This window comes from Fusarium keratoplasticum, chromosome 8 (assembly GCF_025433545.1).
Source record: "Fusarium keratoplasticum isolate Fu6.1 chromosome 8, whole genome shotgun sequence".
Taxonomy (NCBI): Eukaryota; Fungi; Ascomycota; class Sordariomycetes; order Hypocreales; family Nectriaceae; genus Fusarium; species Fusarium keratoplasticum.
The window spans coordinates 701,418-728,139 of NC_070536.1; the positions used below are offsets into that span (position 1 = coordinate 701,418).

At 52.7% G+C, this 26,722-nt stretch overlaps 5 protein-coding genes across 5 annotated transcripts; 1 reads left to right on the forward strand and 4 right to left on the reverse strand.

Annotated features, from left to right (window-relative positions):
- Nucleotides 1-550: 550 nt before the first annotated feature.
- Nucleotides 551-5,684, reverse strand: NCS57_01004400 (E3 ubiquitin-protein ligase listerin; the record flags this gene model as incomplete). The annotated part of the gene is made up of 4 exons (XM_053059802.1): nt 5,274-5,684; nt 3,120-5,218; nt 1,625-3,072; nt 551-1,575 (listed from the first exon to the last, which is right to left on the reverse strand). Exons 1-4 carry the CDS (start codon nt 5,550-5,552, stop codon nt 551-553), a joined length of 4,851 nt encoding a protein of 1,616 aa, XP_052910196.1. The 5' UTR covers nt 5,553-5,684.
- Nucleotides 5,685-8,905: 3,221 nt separating this feature from the next.
- On the forward strand, nt 8,906-12,223 carry NCS57_01004500 (uncharacterized protein; the record flags this gene model as incomplete). The annotated part of the gene is made up of 1 exon (XM_053059803.1): nt 8,906-12,223. The coding sequence occupies one exon, from the start codon at nt 8,906-8,908 to the stop codon at nt 12,221-12,223; it is 3,318 nt and encodes a 1,105-aa protein (XP_052910197.1).
- Nucleotides 12,224-12,726: 503 nt separating this feature from the next.
- On the reverse strand, nt 12,727-13,374 carry NCS57_01004600 (uncharacterized protein; the record flags this gene model as incomplete). Its single annotated transcript, XM_053059804.1, has 4 exons — nt 12,727-12,917; nt 12,981-13,122; nt 13,177-13,180; nt 13,331-13,374. The coding sequence occupies 4 exons, from the start codon at nt 13,372-13,374 to the stop codon at nt 12,727-12,729; spliced, it is 381 nt and encodes a 126-aa protein (XP_052910198.1).
- A 1,366-nt stretch (nt 13,375-14,740) lies between these two features.
- Nucleotides 14,741-16,853, reverse strand: NCS57_01004700 (FHA domain-containing protein; the record flags this gene model as incomplete). The annotated part of the gene is made up of 2 exons (XM_053059805.1): nt 14,832-16,853; nt 14,741-14,773 (listed from the first exon to the last, which is right to left on the reverse strand). The coding sequence occupies exons 1-2, from the start codon at nt 16,410-16,412 to the stop codon at nt 14,741-14,743; spliced, it is 1,614 nt and encodes a 537-aa protein (XP_052910199.1). The 5' UTR covers nt 16,413-16,853.
- A 2,483-nt stretch (nt 16,854-19,336) lies between these two features.
- Nucleotides 19,337-23,327, reverse strand: NCS57_01004800 (uncharacterized protein; the record flags this gene model as incomplete). The annotated part of the gene is made up of 10 exons (XM_053059806.1): nt 19,337-19,714; nt 19,771-19,922; nt 19,975-20,353; nt 20,401-21,049; nt 21,099-21,203; nt 21,251-21,303; nt 21,354-21,433; nt 21,478-21,555; nt 21,602-21,795; nt 21,844-23,327. 10 exons carry the CDS (start codon nt 23,325-23,327, stop codon nt 19,337-19,339), a joined length of 3,552 nt encoding a protein of 1,183 aa, XP_052910200.1.
- Nucleotides 23,328-26,722: the final 3,395 nt, after the last annotated feature.

Consider the following 26,722-nt stretch of genomic DNA (forward strand, 5'->3'; position numbering starts at 1 on the left):
ACTTTCACGTCTCAAACATATAACTCGTTTCAACACCGACCATCTTCCCAAGTTCTACAAGCTATCTAAATTATATATTCTCAAGACCCAAACAAAAACAAACAGCTTGTAGTACACATAAAAATGCCCGACCCTCGCGATAACAAGGGTAGGCCCCAATCTTGTTCTCTTTGCTACCTCCCTTCTGACTATCCTACAGACAAGAAGTCTGCTCCCATCGATATACCCGCTGGTGGCGGCGGCAAGGACACAGAGAAGAGGGCGAAAAGCGGGAATGAGAAGGACAAGGATAAGGGAGGGGAATCAGGATACGAAGGGGATGATGAGAAGAAAAAGAAGAACAAGAAGCAGAACCGCGACAAGGATGGTGATGTTGACATGGGTTAGTTGAGTGTGCTTGATACTGGGATACTGGGGGGTGGTTAAGTAGCTACGTAGAGAGACATCGCCTGCATGTGTGGTAGGTGATAATCGAGTCATATTCAAGTCACCTTTCTAATTTCTATCCTGTCTATGCCACTCCTTTTACAACCCCGAATACTCCACACACTTAAACCTGGCGCCTCTTGGCCGTGTCCGCTCCAATGTAGTCAATAGGATTTCTGCACAGCGGGCAAGTGTTCTGGTTACTCGTCTGGAACCACTTGTACAAACATGTCCGATGGAACAGGTTCTTGCAAGTCGAGCACCGCTTATCAGGCATGCGCTTATCCGTAGAGATGATGCTGTAGCAGATGGCACACTCGCTCTGGCCCTTGAGGGCGCCGACAATGTTGCGCTTGAACGCCTGCAGACCGTCGATGATGTTGCCGTTGGAGAAAGTGATGACGCCCTGCGTAGTCATGACCCAGCTCTGCCACTTCTTCTCGCTGACGGCGACACGGTTGAGGCCTTGCACCGAGACGTTTTCGATGGGGAAGTTGGCTGGGATCTTGATTGTGATGGCGGCTTGGCTTTCGTCGACTTCGTAGCTGGCTGTTACTTCTCTGGCGGCTCGGGCAACACGCACAACAAGTTCTTGCTCGTCCATGGCGGGAGGTTCTTGGCTGTCTGCCCATTGCTGGACATCATCGAGAGCATCCGAGATGATGAGGGGCGAGAAGTACTTGGTTGTCCAGGACTCGACCGCGATGCGTGTTCGCTTCGAACGGCAATCGATGTACCAGGCGCGGAACAAGCCAGGAGTATACTTGTGAATCAGATAGTAAAGATGCACAAGGAGCCACTGCATGTTCTTCTCCTCAGGCTCAGACTCTGCGAGCTTCACATCGTAGTTCTGGATCTGCTCGACACCGAGGTTGGCCTTTTCCAGCTTGAGAGCCTGTGCCGCAGAGTGTCCAAGCACGTCAAACATAAAGTCGAGCAGTGGCGCAACATAGTTGTCGGTCTTGAGGTTCTCGGTAAAGTCGTTGCGGGTCTTGAAAGACGAGGTCGAGTAGGCATCAAAGACCAACTTCCAGGATAGGAGGTATGAGCGGATGGGAGAGGGGAACTCTGCTAGCATCTCGTCCGAGTACTTTTCAAGCGTCGGAGCGTCGAGAAGCAGGGAGAGCAGTTCATCAGGCAGCCGAGCATCTACAAATGTTAGTGGCAAAACCTATGGGCGGCTTTGAGGGACTCATACCTGTCTTGTCCAGCAGAGCATCAACAGACTTCTGCTGCTGCTGCTCGGGAATAGCTCTGTGAAGCAAGTTGAAAGCGGCCGTCTGAATATCTCGAGAATCAGAAGCCACCAAGGCAAAGATGTCGGATAGATCTGGGACCTGTCGCAGAGGCATCTTTTCCACCTCACGGCAAAGCATGGCATCCACGATCTCCAAGGGCTGTGAGCTGGTGTCTCGCGAAAGTCGAAGTAGCTCAACAAGTGCCCTGGGCTTGGCGCCTGCGTACTCCTTAATTGCATCATCAAGATCGTCGTTGGGCTCCTGCAGTGTCTCCAGAGTCTTGTACAGTCTTAGCGACGAGTGAATGAAGGGGAGAGCAGTGTTGAGCTCGAACTCGTGAGCGCGATTCCAGAGCGAGATGCAGAACTCAATTGCCTTCTCCCAGTAAGATCCATAGACGTCCTTCATGCATGGCATCAGCTTGTTCAAAGCACGGCAAATCTCAGCACACAGAGCTGGACTCAGATCCTCAGGCTCATCCAGCCACGATGTGATTTGCCGGACTGCAAAGACAATGCGGTTGTTTGCCACAGGCATCTCGCCGGTTTCGTAGACCTGAGCGCACGACGAAAGAAACACAAGAGTCATCAGAGTCTTTTCACCCTGAGCCTTCAGTCCCGCAATCTCACTAACCACTCGGTTGCAAAAGGTGTTGAGGGCCTTGGAAGGCTGAAGCGTCTCCCCAAACCCGGCAATAAGTGCCGAGGCGGGCAAGACGGTCGCGGGACCAACTTTGAGAACATCGGGCTTCAGAAGAGTATCCTCAAGGCTTGGAGAAGCTCCATGGGCCTCTGTGATAGACTGAACCAGTTCGGAAAGCGCTCTTGCACTGTACAAGCCTCTGGGTGTCAACTCATCCGAGTGTTTGGTTAGCAGATGGATCAGATCGCGGACCAGGCATGTAGAGTCGTCATCAGAATCTAGGGTCTTGACATCGGAGGTCAAAGAAGTCAGAACTCCACGTGTCTTGGAAACAAAGTCCTCGGCCTGGCTGATGGCCTCGGCCGGTTTCAGAGTCCTCCATAGACGGTTATCCTCCATGCATGTGATCTGATCCGAAATGAGTTGGACCGTCAGGCACTGAAGATACAGGATCTCTCGCTGGAATGGCTGTGGCAGCTGCGAGATTGGAAGCTTATCGGAGAGTTGAGACACGTAGAGTGCCATTCTCGCAGGAATGGAGCGTCCCTTTCTGTCTCTGTGGACTCGGAGCTGGGTAGTTCGAGGTGCGCCCGTCACCAACGCAGCAGCACCGCCGAGGCTGTTTGTAATCGATATAGATGGGTTGACGGACAGCTCAAGGAAAGGAGCGAGCTCCTTCATCCACACATTGGTACTCGGGAAAAGCTCCTCTGAAGGAATGTCGCTCGAGGAGGCATTTTCGGCCTGTGCCACGAGTGTCTTGATACTAAAAACTGGTCAGCAAAGTCTGAGATAGGTCAAAGGCAGTCTTACTCAAGGGATTGTGGCCCAGCCCTCTCAAGGTTGGCTTGGATGACGGCAACAACGGGTAGCTTCCCGCTGGAGTGGCTATCCAAAAGCGTACGAATGGCGGTTGCTTTCAAAGAAACAGTGGTATTGTCGAGCTCGGAAAGTCCGAGCAGGAGGGCAAGCAGCGTTGTATGAACGTGCTCATCTCGGGAGAACAGCTCCGGTCTGCCCTTAGCTGCGATCTCCAAAGCCTGGAGGGTGGGTTCTGTCTGCTGAGGCTCCTTTTCAAGAATCTCCACAAGAGTTTGAATAAGCTCTCGGTAGTTGGTATCAGTCAGTGTCTGGTAGGTGACAGCAGCCTCCAACAGCTCCCAGGAGGTGGCACCTCCCAGAGCTAGAAACGTCGCCTGCCCAATGATGTGCTTCTGCAACTCCATATTACCCTTTGCGAGAACCGCTCCACGATCATTGGAGATGAGAGACGCGAGTGCCGAGTCGCGGTCAGTCTCTGACTCAAGATCAAGAACAGCTTCAACCCAAGAGTTCCAAATAGGAGCAAATTCGGTGGATACCGAACCAAGAAGATGGAGACAGGAGAGGAGGTACCGGGAAGAAGGGGAGGCAACAGCTTTGGCGGCATCTTGTTCGACCAGCGATGAGAGAAACCTGGAAAGCTTCTTGGCCCCTTCGCCATGGAAGAGACGAGGAGCCGTGCTCAGAGCGAATTCTAGAATTCTGGCGGCGCCATATGGTTTCAAATTGCGGCTTTCAAGCAGCGAGATGCTTTGTGTAATAACCTTGAGTGAAGGGTCGGCCGTGTGGTCGGGGATACCCTGTGCAAGCTCCAAGATCTTGTCCTCAATCTGTCCAACGAGGCTGAACCACCGTCGGCCCTCCTCCGCGATCTTATCCTGTGACTGCTGGTACTCGCGCGACACTTCTGGGAGGGATCCAGAGATCTTGGCGCAAAAGATGCTTGCAAGTCTGTTCCACTCCTCTTCGGATGCGGAAACAACGGGAGGCGATGCTTGGACAGTGGCAATATATGCCTCGACGAGAACGGAGACAGCATTCGGGCCGAGAGGGATCGCGGGTGTCTTTTCGGACACCGAGAAGAGGAACTGCTCGATGAGAGGGAAGAGGTGTTCTTGAACAAATGGCAGCTGGTCGTCCGAGGGCAGACTGCTCAATAATCGCTTTGCCGTATCGATATAGCACTTCCAGGCGAAAGAAGTATTCGTTCGGGGTTCATCCCTGTGTGTAATGCCCGACTTGAGGGAAGTCAAGAACTGGGAAGCTACCTCGGCATTGATCAAATCCGTAGGAAGAACTGAGAGCAACTGGTCCAGGCATTCCCAGAACCTCGGCTGGCTTCCCTGAGAACCCTTGGCAACAAAGGCCTGTAGCCTACCCAGAGGTGACTTGGGGTCGCTCGGAGGTTTGGATGATGACCAGACGTCTGGATAGACCTGGGTCAGTTTTGTCAGGGCTCGAACATACTCGAGAGCAGAGCCGGCTTGGTTTGTCTTGAGGCCACCGGTGATAAATGCCTGCTTAGCCTTTGTTGACTCTGCATAGGGTAGCTTGCGCTCGATGGAAGCAAAGAGAAGTTGGCAAACAGTCTTTCTCACTGATGAGTCTTTAAAGGTGATGGTTTTCCAGACACTCTCCTCCCCAAAGTAGTCGTCGTATCGAGACTGTTGCTTCTCAAGATTGCTTGGTTCGACCTTTTGGAGCAGGCCGAGAACAAGTGACAAACTGGCTGTGACAACCCGGAAGTATTTAGCCTCGGAGTCCTCCGGCGTTGTTGAACGCTCATCGCTCAGGGTGTCCTTTGTCTCTTGGATCGCCTCGATGGCAAAGTCAAGGATCTGAGCTTGGCACTTATTCCAGAAGGCAAGAACCTTTTCGGGAGTAGAGAGGAATGAAGTTAGACCGTCGCTGGCTGCCCTGGACACCACGCGATCGCGATCATACAGGCCGGCGAGCCATGCGGCGACGACCTTGGGCAGATGACGTTCAAAGCGCTTTCGCGCCGACTTCATCAGCTCAAACTGAAGATTATGCGTAAGCTCACGGACACGGCGTGAGTTGTCTATCGATGTGCGAGGATACAATTGAACCTGTCAAACTATGAGCCACACTGAGCACTCTGCTATCAACCCATGTCCCACTCACCCAAACCTCGAGAATAGCCTCCTCTACCCCGCCATCCTTGTCAAAGGGATGAGCCTGCACGTAGGCAAGGAGGTCCTCGAGCGCCTTGGCCTTGGTGGTGCTGTCTTTCTTGAGGACATTCTTGAGGGACACGACCACGTTGGGGTCTGACACGGCCGTGAAAGACGGGGGTTCGGCGAGGTAAGACAGGGAGGTGCCGGAACCGGCGGCGCCAAAGCCTCCGAAGGCCGCGAACCCGGAGCGGGGTCCGTCAAAGGCTTTGCCCTGAGTCCGCTTCATGGCTGCGAGGAACCAGATGAATCGTAGAGGTCCAGATTCAGGTCCAGGGGCCGTCGAGCGGAATGCAGGTGATGGTAGATGCGGTCTCGGCTTTGTTGGGAGCTCCGAAAGGCAGAGGTAGCTGGTATCTGTGATGATTGATGAAAATGTCGAGGGAGGAGTGATGTCACAAGAGGGGCCGAATCTGGTTGGCCTTGGCGGGAACAAGTGGGGCCGACAACTCGCTGAGCCTCAGTTATTGAGATCAGAAAACAGGAAAGACACCAAAGAATGGGCAGAGGATGAAGTAATGAAAGATCCAAGGGAGAATATCTTGATGTTGATCTTGTGTTTTTACTGAGTTTCAAAAGTTTGTAACAGGTTTATCGTGTTGCACGACATCTTCTCGCCGTTGGCTCACTCGCTGACACGCCGCCTTGAGTCACGCCGGTCGCATAAGCAACTTGACGGTTTGTCTGCTGTTGAATCGCGTTATTTGAGCAGAAAACTGCATTTCCCCCCTTGTGTCTAAGAGTCTTTATGCCCGAGAGAAGAGAAATTCTCTCTCAACAAAGAAAAGACATTGAGTGAAACAACATGCTTATATCTACCGGACTGAGGCTGATTGATTACCAACCCACCACATGGCTCAATTGAAAAAAAGGCGTTGTCTAAGTACCTATTACAAAGAATGCTGGTCATCCGCCCTCACGATGGTAATAAACTCATAAGAAAATGATTTCAAAGATTTGGCGACTATCGTCTTGTGTTGTGGTATTTTCTACAATCTTTATGACAATGGCTGGCCATAAAAGACAGTATTTGATCAGTATTAGGCGTGTCTACCCTTGCCCTTGAAGTGTGTGTCTCACATATTTCTTCACTCGCGTGCCCGCTTGCTCGCTCCGCTCTTCAGCCGCTCAGCCGCTTCATCGTCAACTGGAGCCGATGTCAACCTCTCCTCTGGTGCCTCACGATGGCAGCCGCCGACTAGACACGGGAGGGCAAAGATTCACGGGCAGTGCCAATCGGTCCGGTGGGGTCCCCTGTAGCCACCTTCTGAAAGCATCGAGTTACAGCACGGGGCGAAGACGCTAGCGATTCCAGGATCCAGGAGATGACTCGTCGCCCGCAAGGCGCGGAGTTGTTGGAGGGATTCACGTCGAGTTGAGGCATGGGGGAAAGACGCTGATGGCTTCTGTCGCTTCACAAAGGCTCAATGACAAAAAAGAAAGCAACAGACACATCAGACGCGTCCTTGCTTCATCCAGTCGAGCACATGATCAGCTCAGAGTCACCGAGAGCATCATGGCCATCACAACTTGCATCAGATCGCCGCTGCGAGTGAGCGTGTGAGGGCGACCGTGGCAGCCATCCCTTTCGTTCCAGGCAACTGGGGCGTGATTGGGTGGATGAATTCTAGGTAGGATTCGGCTGTTTGATTAGCATGCGCCGGTGCAATTAACCACCAGCCAAACGAAGACGGCCACTGTCAAGGTCTGTCAGATTGATAGAGTTGTTCTGGGCCCCTTGTGGCATCAGTCGTTTCGTGCGCCTCTCTCGACTCGGCTTGGCCTGATCTCTCCACGGGGATTTTTCGTCAAGCTATCCCCGGATCTCGTCCTCTAGCAACTCCACCCGGGTTTCCCCATTGCTCTCATGATTTGTGCCGGCAATGGCGTCTCGTAATAATTCTGCTTCCGTCCGTCCAGACGAGATCGGTTGTCGTATGGGAGCCTAATCAGAGACAAGCAAGATTTGCCCCTGGACAAAGACAAGCCCTCCTGATAAGCAGACAAGTTCCCGGACCAGGCACCCCCGCCTCCGCGAGCCGCCCGCCTCAACACCCAGCGGAATTGCCTCTTTCGGTGCTCACGATGGTTGCTCATTGACGCTGAATTGGGTCATCCTGAGGATGTGAGAAGTGGAAACAGAAGGAAAAACAGGTCACTGATAGCTGTGATTGGCGCAGTTGGTTCTCGGGGAGCTATGCCGAGGCATGCCATGAGATCCCACAGAGAGGGCGTCGCAGCATGCAACGAGTGTGTGTGCGGATATCCTCATCATCACCCTCGCAGCGGATTGCCGCTTCACAGGGGTTCTGGCTTGTGAGGCAGACGTCAGCGGCTGGGAAGTCCCAGGTTCAGCTTGTGAAGTCGGCGGGGCGGGACAGTATCAACTTGCCCCATTAGGCGATGCCGTCTTCCCCGCAAAGAGAGTCGCCCCGGGGGGCTTGGATTGCCAGGGGGTGGGATGTGGGCTCATGCAGCTGGAGACGCCTTTGGAGCCTTTGCAGCGAGTTGCAGCTGGTTGCAGCATTGGCTGTAACCACTGAACCTCTGCGAGCAGGCTGTTTTGGGAGTCTTGTCGCTTGGTCAGAGTCCCGTCCCTTCCGCCACGCCTCGTCGTCAGGGAGTTGTTGGCCTCTTGAAGGGTATTCCTTGCTTGGGTTTGGCGTCTCCATGCAGTGCAAGCGAGAGACTGGTCCCCGGAAAAGCATCATGGCCTCCGCCGTGTCACAGTGTCACAGCGTCACCAAGAGCCAAAGCCGCCCCTCCAGCTCCTCCCCATCTCCGCAGGTGGGAAGAAAAACGTGGAGCAACTTAAGCAGATTGATGAGTGAGACTGGGCGTTTACAAGGCCAAATGAAGGCCGATAAGAGTGAACACTTTATTAAAACAAAGTGCAAGTCTTGTTTGTTATCTGTTCCCTTTCTTCACATGTAAACGCCCGATTCCACTGCACAATAGCCTCGCGAATACCTTCTGCTGTTCCGGCGTTTCCTTCAACCCTCCGCCCGAGTGGCTCCTTCCCTGTACCCTCCCCCCAACTCCCCAGGGTCCCCACTTGGTCCCTCACTTGCCCCGGTCTCTTGTTGAACCTCAGGACCAAACAAGCCCCGTTGCAAGTCGTCACTCTTGCTTGTCCCGTCTTCGTTATCTTTTAAGGTCCCTGGCTTTCCCCTCATCCTTGGCCGCGTCTTTCTTCTCTCCTCATCCCGCTCTCATTATTCTCTGTCTCACTCTATTGACCCTCACCACCACTTACACCCGCAAACAGCTCAATTTGTTAGGCCCTGCCGTGCTTCACTCTCAGCTGCCGAAGGCCGGTTGATTCAGCCGCTGTGTGTCCTGTGCGCCGTCAGCTCGACTTCTTAGTGGCAGCTCCGGGTTTCTGGCTCGGGTGCTTGCTTGGTTGATCGCTGATCAGTTCCTTGTTTCTGTGGTACGTTTGATACTCAGTCTATTCATTTCTTGGTGCTTCGCTCTTCTGCGACGCCTGGAGCTTTGATAGACTTGAGTCCGCTTGTTGCTTTCAAAGCTGACCCCAGGAACCAGACTCCCCACCTCTTACACTCCCCTCGTCCCCACACAATGCTGTTGACGGCTTCACGCACCTCGCCTAGCGCGAGACTACTCCAGACCCACGCTGTGGGTTCCAACGTCCTCACATCTACCGCTTCGCTACAGTCAAGGTGTGCCTGTCAAAGCCGCGAGTTTTGCTTTGGCTCCTGGTCATCAGCACCCCAAACTCAACAAGGCCGTCGACATCATGGCAGGTTCCGTTACCGGTACATGGAAGCCTTGAACCGCAATCTCTCCTGGGAGAACAACGCCAAGGATGCAATCAAGAAGGCAATGGCTAGCTTTGGTCGCCATGCTGACTCGAGCAAGTACGCCAACATGGACCAGGTCAAGTCCTGGTCAGACGATCTTTCGGGCATCCGACCCGGTATGAACATCGAGGATGTGGAACGAAGCGCAATTGATCATTTGATCCGGGGCGACAACAAGGCCAATATCCGCAAGACCACTCTTACTGGTACACATCACTTTAGTCGCTCACAAGGCACAAAGAAGGCGACACCGGCCGACGTTTTGAAAGCCACCACGGAAAATGAAGACGCCACCTTCATTGATCCCATCACCAACCGCCGAAAGCCCAAGTCATCCATGACTGGACCTGCTGCTCGATATGAAGACTTGGAGGGCTACAAGCCTACCGACTTTGTTGACATCACGGCAGAGGCGGACTCTGCTCCCAAGTATGAGGATTTGGACAAGTATGGCCCGATCAAGGATGGCAAAGACACCGGCAAGCCTGCTCAAGAGCCAAAATACAACGACTTGGACAAGTATGAGCCTGTGATTGACGAGACACCCATCAAGGATGAGTCGTCTGCATACGAGGATCTCGATAACTATGGCCCGGTTCGCTGGAACGAGCCCGATGGTCTCCGAAAGCCAACCCCCGAGGAAGATTCCAAGGAGTACAACGACCTCCACAAATATTCTTCGGCCAAGCTTGATGATCCCTTCACTCAACGGGAATTAACCCCAGAAGAGCAGTCCAAGATTTACGATGACCTGGACAAGTACAAGCCGGTTCACTGGAACGAGCCAGACGGATTGCGCAAACAGACTGATGAGGAGTTGTCTAAGAACTATGACGATCTTCACATGTATGGCGCCGTTTACTGGAATGAACCCGATGGCCTGCGGGAGCCCACCGCTGAGGAAGCTTCCAAGAACTACGGAGACCTAGGTTTGTACGAGGCTGTCACTTGGAACGAGCCTGATGGTCTGCGACAATTGACGCCGGAGGAGAAGTCGAAGCAGTACAAGGACCTTGACGCTTATGCCGCCCCCTTCGAAGTCAGCAAGGCCACCCTCAAGGCCCACGAGGAATCTCAGATGGATGCCACCCCACGTGGCAAGCCCCTCGCCCCCAAAGTGGATGCTCCGGTCGAGAACTTTGCCCGCAAGTACAAAGACCTCGGTCAGTACGGACCCGTCCGTTGGAATGAGCCAGATGGCCTCCGGAAGCTCACGCCAGAGGAGCAATCCAAGAACTATGATGATCTCCACCTGTATGGCGCTGTCCAATGGAACGAGCCTAACGGTCTCCGGCAATTGACCCCAGAGGAGAAGTCGAAGCAGTACAAAGACACTCGTCAATACGCTGCTCGCGATTTGTCCCCTCGCGTGGTGCGTGTCCACCCTGAAGAGGCCTCAAAAGCATACAAGGACTTGACTGGCTACCGTCATTTCGAGAACGGCGACGCGACTACCCCACGAGTGCACCCTGAGGAAGCATCAAAGCAGTACGCCGACCTACACAAGTACTCGGTCTATGACAACGACGGACCTGAAACGGAGCGCACGCACCCTGAACAAGCATCCAAGCAGTACCAAGATGTGTCCGAGTATCCCTCTGCCGGCTATGAGGAGCCTGCCAAGTTTGAGCACGTCCACCCTGAGCAGATTACCAAGAACTATACGGATCTTGACGGCTACAAGCCTGCTGGCTTTGTCTCTCAGGCCCAGGCTTACCCTGCCCACCCTGAGGAAGCCTCCAAGGTCTATCAGGACCTTCACAGATACAAGGCGTTTGGCCACAACGAGCCCAACGGCAAGATCTCTATTCCTCTGGATGAAGTCGCCCGCGGCCTCCGAGAGTTCGATTCCAAGGCAGGTTCTCAAGATGTCACGGATGGACCACCAGTTACTTATCAGCGCGAGAGGAACAGGTTTTTTCCCGACTTTACGGAAACTAGTATCGATATTGTCGACTCTCGGAATGCTGAGCAGATCCGGGCTGCAACCTTGCGTAGAGCCCATGAGAGCAGCCAAGAGCGGAAATCGGCCGAGACCAAAGATCAACCGATCGTTGTGGAAATTGCAGCAGAGGATGGGAAATCTGCTGACACGCCAAAAATTCAGAACCTGACGGGAAACTACACTCGGGACTTTCCAGAGGAGTTTGCGGCATCATGGGGAACCGAGAATTCGGCGTCTAAGTCGACACTCCTCCCCAAGAACACAACTGGGGGGACGGATGTTGAAGGAGTAACATCGAGTGTTGACATTGACAGTGCAGAGGCTCAATCTATGGACGAAACCTCTCCGGCCGAATTTGCGAGACTACAGCCTGCTTTGGACCGGTATGGAGACAAGATTACGAAGGATGCCTATTCACATGAACCCCAGGGTCTGCAGACAAGCTTTTCAGAAGAGTGCGGGAAGTCAACGATGCCCATCACGGAGAAGCATTACACATCGAAGAAGCCAGAGACAGCCTCGTACAAGATCCTCGCCTACGATCCAACGTCACAGACCATGAACGTGGCAGAAGCTACCTCGGCGCCACGCGACGAGGACTCGCCAATGGCCCTCTCGGAAGTGCTTCTCCAGCTGTCGAATCCCGCCAAATTTCTCCCTCACTTCAAACCTCTCCAGAGTCAAGGATACGAGGTCGTTTCGGGCAGTGGCGATGTACTGATCTTTCGCAAGATGGGACCAGCCACTGCACAGAGCGGAGTAGAAGTGACAGAACGCATCAATACCGCACGAGTGAACCCGATCGACATGATGGGCAAGCCTGCGACTGGAAACTTTGCAAGCCCGACCGGGTTTGTCAACTACGATACGCCCTTTGAACACATGGATAAACCGGCTCCGCCATATGGATGGAGGGTAGACCCTGAGGATGAACAGGCTTGGAAGGAATTTATGGCGACCAAACAACGAAAGGACATGCCGACGAAGCAACGCAAGAAGAGAAGACTTGGCCGCAAGCTCATTCTGGGAACGGCAGGACTTGCAGGAACGGCATATGCTCTGGCAGTATCGGCCGAGTACATGAGTACCAAAGGGCTGGACCCTGAGAAGTCGAGAACACGACGCCAGTAGGTGGCATTGGGGAGCATGATGGATTGTTATCGTTTTTGAGGCGTTTTGGTATCAGCACCCACTTATGAGATACGCAGGAAGCATTGACTATGGTTTGGAGTTTGGACTGGACTGGGCTGGACAATGAAGGACAGATTGGATCATGTTGGGCCTCAAGTTGACGACTATTCTTTCTTTTGTCGGTCTGTCAACGAGCATATGGGGAGTATCGCGTTAGGACACATTGACGATGACATGGAGCTCGGGAGTCAAGATACCTCGGCACACTGCTTTTATTGCACTAGGAAGCCATGAATAGGAAGCCATTCGCTTATATCAAACTGAATACTGTTGTTTCATTCTGAGCTTGTTTTGATGTAGTGTACAAGTGTCCGTCGCCTTGCCTGGCGTTGACGTTAACCCAGCCGTTTTCCCAACCTTTACATTAATGATCCATTATTGACCCATTGTTGTACAGTCTCTTTTTTACTCCGATGTGTTCAATCTTGTTACTCTCGTAAAAATCATGCGCCCCGTCCCTCGGAGAAGCCTGGGCCAGTATCTACATGATCAATCTTGGCCATGTGCAGCTGATGCTTCTGATCCTCTGCGCTCCAGCTCTGACGGCGCTGGACGGGACCAAAGTCCGGAGTCCAGCTGTTGGTGTGACGCATGCAGCGGTCGGCGCCGGCCTGGGCGGATGGAGACACGGGAGCTTCGACGAGGAGGGACAGGTTAGCCATGATTATTGAGGAGTGGAGATGGTGGTTCGTCTCACTCTGGGTTGGGGATGTTGGGGACTCGGTTGATGTGTCGATTGCTGTTGGTTGTCGAGACATTGTGAATGTGGTTGTTTGCTTGTAGGGAGGATGTTGTAGAGGGATGGTTTGTATAAGTAGGTAGGTATGATATGATGGTGTCTAAAGCCATCGACATCAGTGTCTTGCTCAACAATATTGCACTGCAGTACTTACCTTTCTTTACTCAAAGGCAGGAGTAGATTGTGTTTGTGTGTGTATGACTTGCATCCTCGAAATCAAGGGTCCTTCCCAAATATATCCCCCAAGCCCTCGGGAATCATCACGCACCCATGAGCCGAGAACAGGCTAGTTCGTTCAGCTCACCAACCCCGCGTGCTCAATGATTGGCGGTGGTGGCAAGTCCGGGAGCATGATGGTGGTCTGATGCGACGGGTTCGAGGCTTTGGTGTACTGCACCAAGGGGGTCAAGAAATAAACCAGACACCAGAATGTGAAGAGAGTTATCTAACTCCTCATAATTATCACGAATAAATTTATATTGAGTATAATAAAAGAATTAAAAGATATATCATAATAAGGGTAATACTTTAAAGCTCTCTTTCTTAATTCTTATTACCATCTTTAGGGGAGAATCAGTCAACGGGTTTACACTGGTGTCCCGTTTTTTCCTCGACCCGGGTGAGTACCTCTCCAGTTTCTGCTTCCAGCTGTTCCGGTGATGCATGAGGCGTCTGCCCCGTTGCGTGATGCATGAAGTGCTTGCTCTGATGATATGATCCTGGGGAAAAAGAGAGTTTGCGATGACCAAGTTGTATTGAGGGTCCCGTTGCGTGAGGATCGTGTGCTCCGAATATCGGATCTGCTGGTTTGCCTCGGTCGATGATGGGGGGATCTACGGATTTACAACTTGCCGCCATCTACCGACGAAACCGGAAAACCCAATTGCATCTCGAGATGTGCAATGCTTCTGGCAATTTCGCCTCATGTGTCCTGCAGTCGATCAGACCAATGGAATTGCCGTTAAGCCACATCTTGACTTATCAAATCATGAGTGCAAGTGGTGTTCTCGACCGTGACTGGTTGAAGCATCAATTGGCTGGCCTCGTCGTGACGCGCCGTGTCATTCCTCGCACCATCCATCACGAAGCGCGGACGGGACGCGTCTCGTGAACCTACACCTCAGTTCCAGTATCTACCACAATGTGTTGTAAGCAATTGGACATATCACATATGGCACATAAATATTGATTATCACAGAATTCCATTGTGTGCTTCAACTCATACAAGTATGCCCTCCCTACCAGACATGGATATCAACCCTTCCACGCCAACCATTTCCTTTCCTTTCCTTTCCTCTGTCCCAGTCGTTACCATATGCCTTGAAATAGAAAAGGCACCTCCCGAACCCTCTATATCCGTGGGACCTCATGTTTCAAGTTCCCCCCTTTCGTTATAAAAACACACAGCTTGACCCTTTTTTTCACCCCTTTCAACTCCCCATCCCTGATGCAGCAAGGCTTGCAAAAAAATGACAACTCAAACAAGAAAAGAAAAACAAGACGCCTTGGCTATGCACATGTCGAGAGAGGGGGGTTCGATATCGGGAGAGGTCGTGAATCTAAAATATGAACAACGAAGAAAAAAGAAACTCGGCTGAAGAGTGGGTATAAAGCAAGAAAAAAGACACATCCGCCGCCTTGATTCGTTGTGATATCATTGTGTGATGCTTCTCATCTCCCAAACTGGAAACGAGTATGTACGAGTAATAGGAAATTGTTTAGGGGGTCTTGGGACGCTTCCAGTAGTATTGCTGTTATATAGTGTAAGCCTCGAAGCCACATCGGAAGATCATGTAGGGGAAAACAAACCTTGTGCTGCTTGCGACAAGCGCGGAGACTGGGCTTTCGGAGGCCATCGACAACGGCCGCTCGGCGCTGCTCATCGTCGTCCTGCTCAGGGACATAGTAGTACTCGCTCTCCAGGGGCTTTCCGGCGGCGTCCTTGCCCTGTCGCTTGATGATGCCGATGCAGGGAGTGCTCTCAATCACGTCGCGGAGATCAGACTTGTCCAGACCCTTCTTCTCCTCGGTGGGGAGGTGCTGCATGATGGTCGACAGAGGAGTCGAGGACAGACGCGAGTAGGCAAGCTGGTTGATGACGTGGTTGGCGACGATGGGGTTGGACTCATACGACATCTTGGTGGGTTCGGGAGTAGGTGTAGACACGCGAGGAGGTGAAGAAAGAGGAGACTCGGGTTGAGGCTGGGGCTGCTTCCGGGGAGATCGAGGAGGCGCGGGAATCTGACGAGGAGCAAAGAGGTCGGCGGCAATGGCGCTGTGGAGGGGGTTGGACGCTCGCTTGGCACCCTTGAAGATCTTGGGAGACTTTGTACTTATCGAAGCCAACCGGCAAGAAATGTCGGCACCGAAGGGTCCGAAGGAGTGCACGATTGGGTCGTTCTCCTCATCAGGGTCCTGGTCTTCGGCATCGCTGTGCTGCTCGACGCTTTGCACGCTGCTGAAGCTGGCAGTCACCTCGGTGTTCATGCTGACATTAACATCCATGTGCTCAACTTCAGGCTCGGGCTCTCGCTTGGGTTCGGGCAGCTCAGGCTCATCGTCCTCGTAAATGTCAATGCCGTGGTCTCGGTGTCCGGGAAGAAGAGCCTGGAGGCGGCGGGAGCTGGACAGGGTCACGGGAGTAGGGCTCTCAGGAGAAGCGATACGGCCGGTACGTCGAGGAGGGGAAGACTGAAGAATGGCATTGGGGCGGATCTGGGGAGGAGAATCGTCCCAGGTGGTGTCGGAGAGGTTGTCAACGGCACGCTTAGGCCATTGAATCAGAACACGAGCATCTTGAACATCAACCATAATCTCGGAACCCTCAGTCTCGCTCGTGAAGCTGTCGCCCTTGTACAGCTCCCAAGTACGACTCTGACAGTGGAGCTTGAGGCCGTTCCAGCCATTGCAGATGATCTCAATCTTGCTGGGCTCGAGGGGGCTCGGGGCGGCGATGAAGCGGGCCTTGACGTGGACGCGGGACACGAGGCGGTTGGCCGAGAGCTGGAAGTGCGACGAGTTGGAGGATCGGCCCATGATGAGCGTCTCGCCATTCTCGGACAGTTCGACGGCGGGGACGGCAGAGAGCGGGGTCCGCTCGGTAGCAGCCGAGGAACGCTGGGGCGGGGAACTCGAGAGGATACCGGTGCTCGACGTCGGCACGGGAGTCGGGTACTTGAGGTGAGCGCGAGAAGATGGACGGCCGGGCACGGGACCGATGTTTTGTCTCTTGACGGGTCGCGGAAGGTTGGGAGACGAAGAGAGCGGCTCGAAGGGCGGGAGGAGAGTCGGGGCCGGGCGCTTGGAGCCGGCGAGGGTGATGGGCTTCATGACGGGGAGCGTGGGCTCAGCCGAGGAGCCCTTTCGCGGTGAAGAAGCGAGAGAATCCATTTGTAGAGTTTGAACCGACTTTTGTATCGGTTTATTCGTTGTTGTAGAGAGTATCGACAAAAGTCGAGGGTCGAGGACTGGATCGCGTCCAGATGCGCGAATGGGGGAGGACCAGAAACACGCGTTGAGAGTCAAGGCCCAACCTGGTTCCTTTTCTGAACCCAAGAAACGCTTCTTCTTTTTCTTTTCCTTGTTCGAGTTTCTTTTTCGTAGTTGTTCTTGATCTTCCCAGCCAACACGCGAAGACGTAGGAGTAGTGGCGGTAAGGGTTGGTCTTTGAGGAACAGACGACGATGACGAACAAAAAAAGGCGGTCTCGTACACGGTCGGGTTCTTAAAAGAAGGATGATGTCGAGGCCAGAAATCGAGGCCCGGTCTAAAGAAGTGAGAGAGAAGGTTGGTGGTGGAAAAGGTGTGAGTGAATGACCTTTTTGTGTGAGGGAGGGCGTTTTTTGGTGGTGGTGGAGGTATTTAAAGAGGCTGCCCGCTTTGGCTCTTTAACCCGGGACGCGGCCAAGAACGCGGGCGTAGCGTGGCCGCGTTGAGAGGTCCCGGGTCGTGTTGGCGTTTTTTTGTGCAAGCCCCGTTGTGCAGCGGTCGCGGTGTCGAGTTATAGTGGCCGATGCCCTGTAACTTAGCGGGTGGCAGGTGCTGGAGGGGATAATTATAGCGAAGATGTGCAAATGCGGGCAAAGGGGTTGCAGCAGGTGCTTTACGCGCCCGCGTTAAGTGGTCCCCGCTATCGATAAGGGATGACGTCCGCTGGAACGCGCTGTAGCGTGGACCACTTTAGCGAGCAGCCATGTCTAGGATCCCTTGCCTGACAGGTTTGGTGACAGATGATGATTGATGAACAGCATTGATTTAGATATTAATTCTCTTTTGGAAGTATGATGCCTTTGAGATGCCTTTGCTTCTTCTTCGAATCTGAAAAATGAAAACTCTGCACAAATTCCATAGAAATCCCTCGTCTTCTTAGCCTGAAAGCAAACCCAAGAATCCAACCTCCTCTACACGTTCCCCCGCCGATGTGATGTCTCCACCGCAACCGAAATTCCAACATCGCGTTTTGCAGGCCCAATCCCTTGTCCGAAAATTATGTCTGGCTGGGCACATTTCCCTTTTCCCGATTCGTTATGTATATTTCGGAGGACGGATACTTACCCATTGCAGAGCTGCCTAGTTTTGTATGCATGTTGCAGTGCCACTTGGCAAGAGTCTCATCGCCGATACATGGCAGCCAAGGAATAATGGCCGAGGCGCGTCAGCACGTCACGACTACAATAAGCCACCATCGAGTCAATGCAACGCCTCTCAAGTTGGAAAAAGCCTATTGTAGTGTCTGTTGGCTCATGTCAATAACTATTGTCACCTTCCAAGATCAATTGTCAACCCCTGACCTTGCATTGTGCTGATGCCAGAGATCAAAGAACATCCCTGGAACCTTGCTGCATCTCCATCACCAACCGTCTCAACTCGCAGCCATTCATGTGTCTTTTGCTGCGTGATACAGCCCGTTCTTTTTACGCCTGCCGCGCTTTTCTCGTGTCAGAAACTTCCATTGGAGTAAATTCAACTGCGTCGGGCGTCATGAGCCACGACTCTAGCCACGACATCTTGATGCGCGTCGCTTCGTGGATCCCTTGTGACAACGCCCTTGAACAAAGACTCCCTTCCTCCACAACCTAGATTAGCTTTGCACAAAGAACCTACACTATTCACTTCGTCAACTTCATGTCCAACCTCCCGGGATTCTTTGCTCACGTTTTGGGTTCTTCTTCTTGCCCCGGCACTTCTCGCACTGGTCCTCAGGCACCTTTACTCGTTTGTGATCTGTTCTAGGCACAGAGGCAGTAGTGATTGTGGTAGGTTGCTTAGGCAGCCTAGTCCGCTCCAGTTGGACCAACCATTCGCTGTGAGAACACTCGTCGTGGCGAGGTAGTCAGTTGTCGCTCCGTATATGGCAGAACAGAGGCACGTAACACTCCGAAAAGTCTTGAACAGCAACTCTCGGGCTATTGGCATACAAAACAGCGCCAGCGTCTACCCCTCCTGCCGTTCTGTCGGGGCGCGTGGCCGAGCTAAAGGGGATAGCTAACGTCCCCTATGTTGGGATCCGTATCGGCCAAGAACTAGAGGATTTGCTGAGGATACTGAAGTAGTGGGGTGACGACAAAGGAACCCTGGGAAGAGCCACTGCTATCATGCTAGCACTGATCAATAGAGGAACTATCAACGGAGATACAGCAAGAACGGGAACCTCGATCAACCAAGAGGACCTGACTCAGGGCCTGGCTACCTTGATAATATTGGTCTTTGAGTTAGGCCAAGCTCAGAAGCAATGAAAGATGAACCAGAACTCCCATACATCTATCCCTAACTACCTTGCCAAACCCGCAGGAGGAGCCCCAAGCTCACGCCACGGGAGGGAAGGGTGCAAGCTGTTGCGGCGAGCTCCTCAAGCTGCTCAAAGAGCCTGTGCTCGTAGTCCCTCAGCCTCAAGTGGTGTCGAGCTGGTCAGCTAGTTCGGTAGGTAAGGTGACGATTTCCATGGGAGTATTCACCACCCAGTATTGGTTCATGTTTCCCTGAGGATGCCTACCAAGATGTTGTAAGGGGAAGAAAATAACATGTGCAAAACTTTTAAAGTATTGTCTCTCCTTACGACAAGTTCTTATCATTCAAGACTTGTTTCACTCAAATGTGGTCAAAATAAAGCCAAAGAATTTGATTGTCACCGCATTATCCGTAGTATCTCAGCTATGGAAGGATCCCCCTTTCAGTAGATCACGGCGTATCTGAGGCCAGAGCATCCCCTTGCTCATGTAACCTCCACCGGCTGGATGAAACCAAAAAGAGAGAAATAGCAATCAACTTTTACCCCGTTTGCGCCCCGTCATGGCATCGCTTCGAGAAGAAACGGCTCAGGCCTTCTTCTTCCCCTTCCCCTTGCCATTCTTTGCCCGGGCCTTTGCATCCATATCTTGGATCAGATCATCTTCACTCTTGTCCGAAAACAACCACTGGAGTGCCTGGGTTTCGGTGAAGTTGGGGACATGTCCGTCATCTTGGAGAGCCCGGTTGACAATCGCCTCCTTCGCGTTCTGTAGCATGTAGAGACGCTCGTCGATGCTGCCTCTGGCCATGATCCGCACGAGATGCGTCTCCTTCTTCTGTCCGATTCGATGAACTCGCTTGAAGGCCTGCTGCTCGACCGTCTTGTTCCACCAAATGTCAACAATGATGACGCGGTTGGCGACAGGCAAGTCCAAGGCTTGCCCACCGCACTTCATTGATGCCAGCTATTGTCTTGTTAGATGATGAATGAACCTGGAGGGCACAGAGGGTAAAAGCTTACAAGAATCTTCCGCTCGGGGTTCTCTCGGAACTCTTTCAGAGCCAAATCTTTCCGCTTGTTGGTGACCGTCCCGTTGTAGTACAGAAAGTCAATTCCCAGCGTCTCCAGGATGCACCCAAGTGCTTTCGAAGTTCTGGTGAACTCAACAAAGACTGCAGAGGCAATTAGAGGACTGATAGCAAATCTTGCGGACATGTAACTTACCAATCATCTTGTCCTCGGGCGCTTCCTTGAGCCACGTAAGAATCACCTCCACGGTAGCTTTGACCTTGGAGCCCCAAGGCATCTTGACAGGACCAAAGTGGATGTCTTCACGGCCACACGTGGCGTGGAAGAAGGAATTGTATCCCTCAGCATCACCAGTCCAGTTGGTTCCAATGCTGTCCCGGCCAGGTTCCTGGAAGTCCTTGCTCTCCTTGGCGCTGTTCATGGCTGTCTTGATACACTCGGGAGTCGTCACGTCCTCACCCACGGCGAGTTTGGCTGAGCATCCAGGGACAGGGCATATGAACTCAACCTTCACCAAACGCATCCCCTTGGGAATGCCGACAAAGAGGCACCGCTCACAAAAGATGTGCTCGCACTTTGTCTGTTAGCATCTAGAGCCACAGGGTCTGAATTGGCACGTACATTTGCTCCTCGCGTTGGCGACACGGGAGGGTTTGCCTTTTTGCAGAGACCGCAAGTCACCTCCTGAACTTCATGCTCGTTGGTAGCAAGGGCACGCAGCTTGGCCATCTCTTCCGCGCCGCCGAACAAGTCCTTGTACAGGGTTTCGATCTGATGGGCTCCCACCGAGAACTTGTCTCTGACGGCCTTGTCCTGTGCCAACTGTTCGGCGTGAGTCTGGGCCTCGTCGGAATCATTCTGAATCTTTTCGGCCTCTTCTTTGAGCTTCTCGATCGCCTGCTGAATGTCTTCCTCACGGCTTTTCTCTCGAAGAAACTTCTCGAGATTGAGTGGGTGGGAGATGCCTTGACGCAATCTTACGCATCGGGTGTTTCGGATCGAAAAGGCAGTCTGGTGCTTGAGGGCGACATCTTCCTCTGCATCTGCTGCATCATCATCTTCCTTGTCAGTAGCATCTTCCTCTGCCTTTGCTGCATCATTGTCTTCCTCGTGAGCAGGTTCCAAGTCTTGGTCAGTATCCTCATGTTTGGCTTCGTCATCTTGCTCCTGATCATTCGCCTCTTCTGCAGGCGGTTCGCCTTCATCACCCTGTTCCTGATCGTTCGCCTCCTCGTCGGGCATTTCACTTTCGTAGCGGTTGTCCACTGCTCTTTGAGGTTTATTAGTTCCGTCGCCGAGCTTGAGATGTGTAAACTCACTGGATCAAGGCCTTTTCCCAATCCTCAAGGGGAACCCAGAGATCCTGGCTGTGAATCTTCGGAAGGGGAACGATCTTGTATCCCATGAAGGCTTCATCCTGCTTCCTAAAAAGAGTCAGCGATGATCTCCTCATTTCAGTCTCTTGACATACCGTCTGTACATGACCATGCTGACAAGCGCAGCGAAGTTGTCGTTTGATTGTCTCTAACCATTGATTCAGTAACTGTTACATTCTTCTCTCGGGCTGGACTTACCCCGTCCATGTACTCGCTCTTGAACCTTCCTAGGTTAACAGCAAAACTGCATCCGAGGAACTTCAGGTACGGATAGAACTCTAATCAGGTAAGTATGAACCATGGATCTCGTGCGGGAACTTGCCTTCTATCGAGTTGGAAATGGGCGTTCCGCTGACTACCCATCGATACTTGGCACTCAACTGCCAGCAGGCAAAAGTGACTAGCTTGTGTCAACTCAAGAAACAGAACCAGTGCAAGCTACTCACTGCCGGATGTGCGGTTCTTGATGGCATGGGCTTCATCTAGAACGACTCGGTACCAGTTGACCTTGAAGAGTTTCCCAAGCCCGCGCTGCAGGGCATTCTCGAAGCCCACCCTGTCGCTAGCCCACATTGCCTTCAGTGCCTGGACGGCCTTTTTCTTGGGAAACTGCGCCACCAGCTCCGCGTAGGTGGTGATCCTGTATCACGTTAGCTCACTTGGCAGGCTGAGGGCTTCGTAGACTTACACTATGTTGCGTCGACCCCATTGCGCCGCTTTCCAGGGGATGTTCTTGGAGTAAATGCACGTTTTGGAAAAGAAGGCCTCAGGGCAGTGCTTCTCGATTTGCTCAGACCACTGGTTTGCAGTTTGCTGGTTGTTCACAACGACAAGTGTCGCTCTGCTGAACTCGTCGCGATCTTCCTTCTCTGGGGGATGGCCAATGATGCAAGCAAGCGTGGTGATTGTCTTGCCCAGTCCCATGTCGTCGGCTAGCAACCCTCCGGCGGGGTGCAGATCTTGGGCTTCTCTCTTGGTCATCCAAGCCGCGGCGACAATCTGGTAGTTCAACAGACCAGTCTCCATGTCTTTGAGCTTCCACGTCCCATCGACAGCTTCAACCTTCTTGTAACCGAACGAAGACTTGGCTTGTTCGAGGTCTTTGCGCTGTGTCTTGGTGCGCCTGGTGTCGCATCCTTTGGGGATGCTTTCCACCATTTGCTTTATCTGATCCTGGTGGGTGTGAGCTTGGATGACACCCATAGTTGGCACAGTCCCATCGATGATGCGCTTGTTGATGTCGCCAAGGCTGCGCAACATGTCTGCTCTGGTGGCAGCGGTCGAGTTCTTGATGCTCTGCTTGGGATGGGATCCGGTCGTGTTCTTTTGCGCTTTGTTGGGACCCTCGACCTCACCCTCATTCTTGCGCTTCTTCGCTGCCCCTTCTGGTTCGTTTCCGAGTTCTCTCTGCCAGTACTCTCGAGCAGTCTTTGCCCGCTTCTTCTTGTTCTTGTTCCTTTTTGGGGCTTTCTCTCCTGCCTTGGGCTGTCTCTGCGCCTCTGAAACCTGCTTCTCCAGTTTCTCCAACGTCTCGGGTTCATCACCGGTCAATCCTTCGGTCATCTTCTTCACAATCAGTTTGTTTCGCAGAGTCTCGAGTTCCTGGAGGTTTACTGAGGCTCGAGGAGACGTAGTGGTGGCAGGCTTAGAGCGTCGTCGTTTAGCTCGTCTGCCAGCTTCTTGGGAGCAATCAGAATCAGACTCGCTTCTAGAGTGGAAGTCTGAATCGGCTTCATTGTCTTCATCGTCCGACGAACTGTCGTTGTCGATTTCCATAACGTCAGGCATTTGCGCATCCTCAAGTCCATCAGCCGATTCGTCTTGAGCTGCTTTGCACATGCCTGGGAACTGTTTGGGATCGTTATCCTCGTTCTTGACTTGGATCGGCGCGCTTCCTACCCCCAAGTCTTCTTGTTTCAAGTGAACTTTGAGCTTCAGCAAGTTTTCTTCGGAGCTGTCCATGGGGGCATGAGGTAGGTCACTGTCGGAACTGGCAGGCTGGGCTTCAGTAGATCCAGAGGACGCCTTGTGTAGAAGAACCGGAGGCCCGGTCACTGCCGTAGGCGAGGGGGCTTGAACCTCTTGGAAAGATTGCGAAACTGGAGGGCTACTGGCGTCGGCGCCAGGTTCTGGGACGGGGGGCCCATCCCTTGGTGAAGGATTGGTGTCCATGAGGATGAATGAATCTGAGGCCAATTGTCAGTAACAAACTTGTTCAATGTTGACATGAGTGATCAATAGCGACGAGGATATAGACGGAGATGTGCTGAAGGGTAGAAAATGCGTTGAAAGACTTGCCAGTTCAACCAAGAGACGGTTGCATGAGATGTGGTTGGGGTTCAAGTAGAAGATGTGAAGTGGTGAGAGTTGTTTGGTCGCGTTGTCTTGGGAGAGACGCGAAGTGATCGTACGGGCGACGTAGATTTGCAGATGCTGGTGAGCCTCGGCGGCAGCAAGAGACTGTGGTAGTAGGTGATGGAAGGCTAGAGAGATGAGATGGAAGGAGCTGGCGAGATGAATGAGACCTGATCTTCGTCCGATGTTGAGTAGCTGAGACGAAATCCTTGATGGCGCTCCTATGCAGCGAAAGAAGCAAGGATCGGAGTTGCGAATGAGGGAAGTGGATGAAGCTGTTTCGGGTGGGGGAGGAAGAGAAGTTGAAGAGGTGAGAGGTCGGAGTGGTGCGCGATGCTCGGAGGAGAGCGATGAAGATCGAGTTGAAGGGAGGTGAAGAAGAGTTGAGTGAGGGTAAAGATGAGGGTGAGTAGATGAAGAGACTCTCTGGAGAGAGGGGTTGACTGGAAGGAGGGGAGGTTGCGAGGTGGAAGGGGATGGAGAGGAAGAGTTCAAGATGGGTGGAAGGATGAGAAGATGGGGGATTAAATAGAAGAAGGTGAAGAGCAAGAGGTTGAAGGCAGTGAATCACTGCAATTAGAAGTTGAGTAGAAGCGATCAGAAGAGGTGGCCAAGCAGAGAGGGAGGTGAAGAGGCTGGATGGAAGGAGATGAGGAGGCAGAGAGGAGGCAGAGAGGAGGCAGAGAGGAGGAGAGGGGAGAAGAGTCTTAGGGCTAAGTGAAGAACTCATCACAGCAGCCTGGTAGTGATACACAAGGAACATGAAGAGGTAAACAGCGGCAGAGTGCAGAGAATCTGACTGCTCTACTCCAAGGCGAAAGATGGAGCTGGAATGCCCTCTCTTTACTTGGTCTACAACCTGGCCGTCTTCATCCAGACCAAACGAGCCAACTTTTCAGAACGCGCAATGACAAACACCCACGCCAACACTTATAGATTAATTCACCCAAGTTCATATCCTTAGATCATTCAGAGCAATTATCGGCCATGTCTATTTCTCGGTTGGAGTTGTGATGTATAGCGACGGCCCATGTCTAGTGGCCAGGACACTTGAAGAGAACACAGCCAGGCGAGACAGAGCTACAGAGAAATCGACAGAGAACTTTCGTGAAACAGACACAGAGTCTATGTTTCTTCTTTTTACTCTGTGTTGTCCAATGGAAAGGCGAGTTGGCCAGCGGCAACCTGCTGTGAAGCTGTCATGGCCCGCATAGCCTGTATCCTGACATGAAGCAAAACTGTTTCACAAGTTACTTGTCTATCCGTCATCAATCCATCTTTCATAGGCTACTCTAATGGCCAATCAGCTCGAACTGAGACTTCCGTAGTTATCGTGCCATCCCGCAGCTTTCTTCACATCCCCGGTTATGCACATCCAGTCACATTCCTCAATGGCTACAGAGCAACATCCGGCAAGCCCAGCAAATCATCACCCAGTCCAGTCACATAGCCGAGATACAACATCATCACAAACCAATAGAAACAAAAGACGGACATTCACATGGGGAAAAATCATGCCAGTACCTGAACCATAAAAAACAAGACTCGCGCGAATGTCATCCAACGCTTGAAACAACGTGCCAGAAAAAACGGCCAGTCCCGAACCCTACTTTACGAGTCAAACTAGACTCTCGCCCGAGAACAAGATGTTCTAGCGTTGTGGTCCGCCAAGCGGAATCTTCTCCCGGTGAAGGAAGCTTTCCAACGTTTCGGCGTGTCGGTGTTTGTTTGACTCGCGCTGGCCTCACTATGCATGTTAGGTCCAACGGCCGACTCGGGGAGCGAGTCGTGCATTTGTTGATCGTCGGACGAAAACTTGCAAGGGAAGGGAAAAACATGGGCCCTGGGAGAAAGGCCACGAGGTGAATGGATCCCCTGGAGGGTGAATGCTTGCCAGGGCATTTCCCTCAGTTTGATGCAAGATCAGCGCTTTGGATCATCAGGGTCGTCAATGCGTCAGCCTGAAAGTATGACATTTTACGTTGCAGGTCTTCTCTTCTCTTCTCACTGTAGACGCTGGAAAGTTAAATAGAGTGTCAAGACGCATCTAATAAAACAGCGTAGTATGGCAATCACCCCAAGGGTCACCCATGCTCTCCTTATTTCCACATCCCGACGGTGAGGCTCTACATGTTGCTTTTTCCCTTCCCGCACGTGCCCCGATAACGCACACACACATCCATGATGCGAATCTGTGCGTCAAGAAAGCAGCAAGAAAAAAAAGCAAAGAGAGAGCGCCCGCCGGCATGAACTGGAGACCAGCGCGCGAAATGTCCGAGCTGTCAGTGTGCCTGTGCCTGTGCCTGTGCCTGTTGGTGGAGCGGGCTTTGGAAGGATTCCAGCTGCGCGGGGAGGGGCTTGAGTTCCAGTTCCGATTCGCGAGATGCAGTCAACGTCAAAGGCGGCAAACTCGTTTTTTTCTCTCTGTGTCGGGTGCTTCCCGCCGCTCTAGAAGGCTCTAGAGGTTCGTGAGGGCTGTCGCTTTGCAGGAGGGCATCTCCTGACATGGCGTGACGGAAGCGACATTGTTTCTGTAGCGAGCGGTCGAGAGTAACAGGGCCCTGTCAGAAAGAATGCCTTGCAGATGTCAAAAGACGGACTTTCTTTTTTGCTGCGAAATCCTACTTTGCAATCAACCCCAACTGAAACCAACATGACAGGGCTTGCCAGGTTCCCGGAATTGTCTCGCGGCCGCCATTGACGGGGGGGGTTCCATCCATGGGAGGGGACGGTTTGACAAATACACCCATCAACCAACACAAAAAAGGATGACGGCGTGGCCCCATGCACGACAGACCCAAACGCCATGTGCCGACCAACACAGCAAGCACAAGCCGCGGGCCGACGCGTATGGGATGTCTCTCCTTGGGCATCGTTCCCGGGCTGTTTATGCGGCGTACACACAAACAAACAACAGTGCACGTACACTTCATGTTCGCCGACGCTGATGTGACGCTTCTTTCGTCATGTGCACCGCCCAACGCCCAGGACAAGGCATCTATCTCTTGATTGCCGCAGGGATAATAAAAAAGAGCAATCGTCTGTGGCTGGGTTTGCGCGGACAAGGGGGCATGGACCACCCAGTGATCTCGCTGCAAACCCGCAGCAGCAGCAGCAGTGCGAAGTCTGTGGGCAAGAGAAGAAGCTCCAGTCCGTGGGCAAGGGGGGCGGACAAAAGACGCCATCACGATATGGCCCTCTTGGCAATTTCC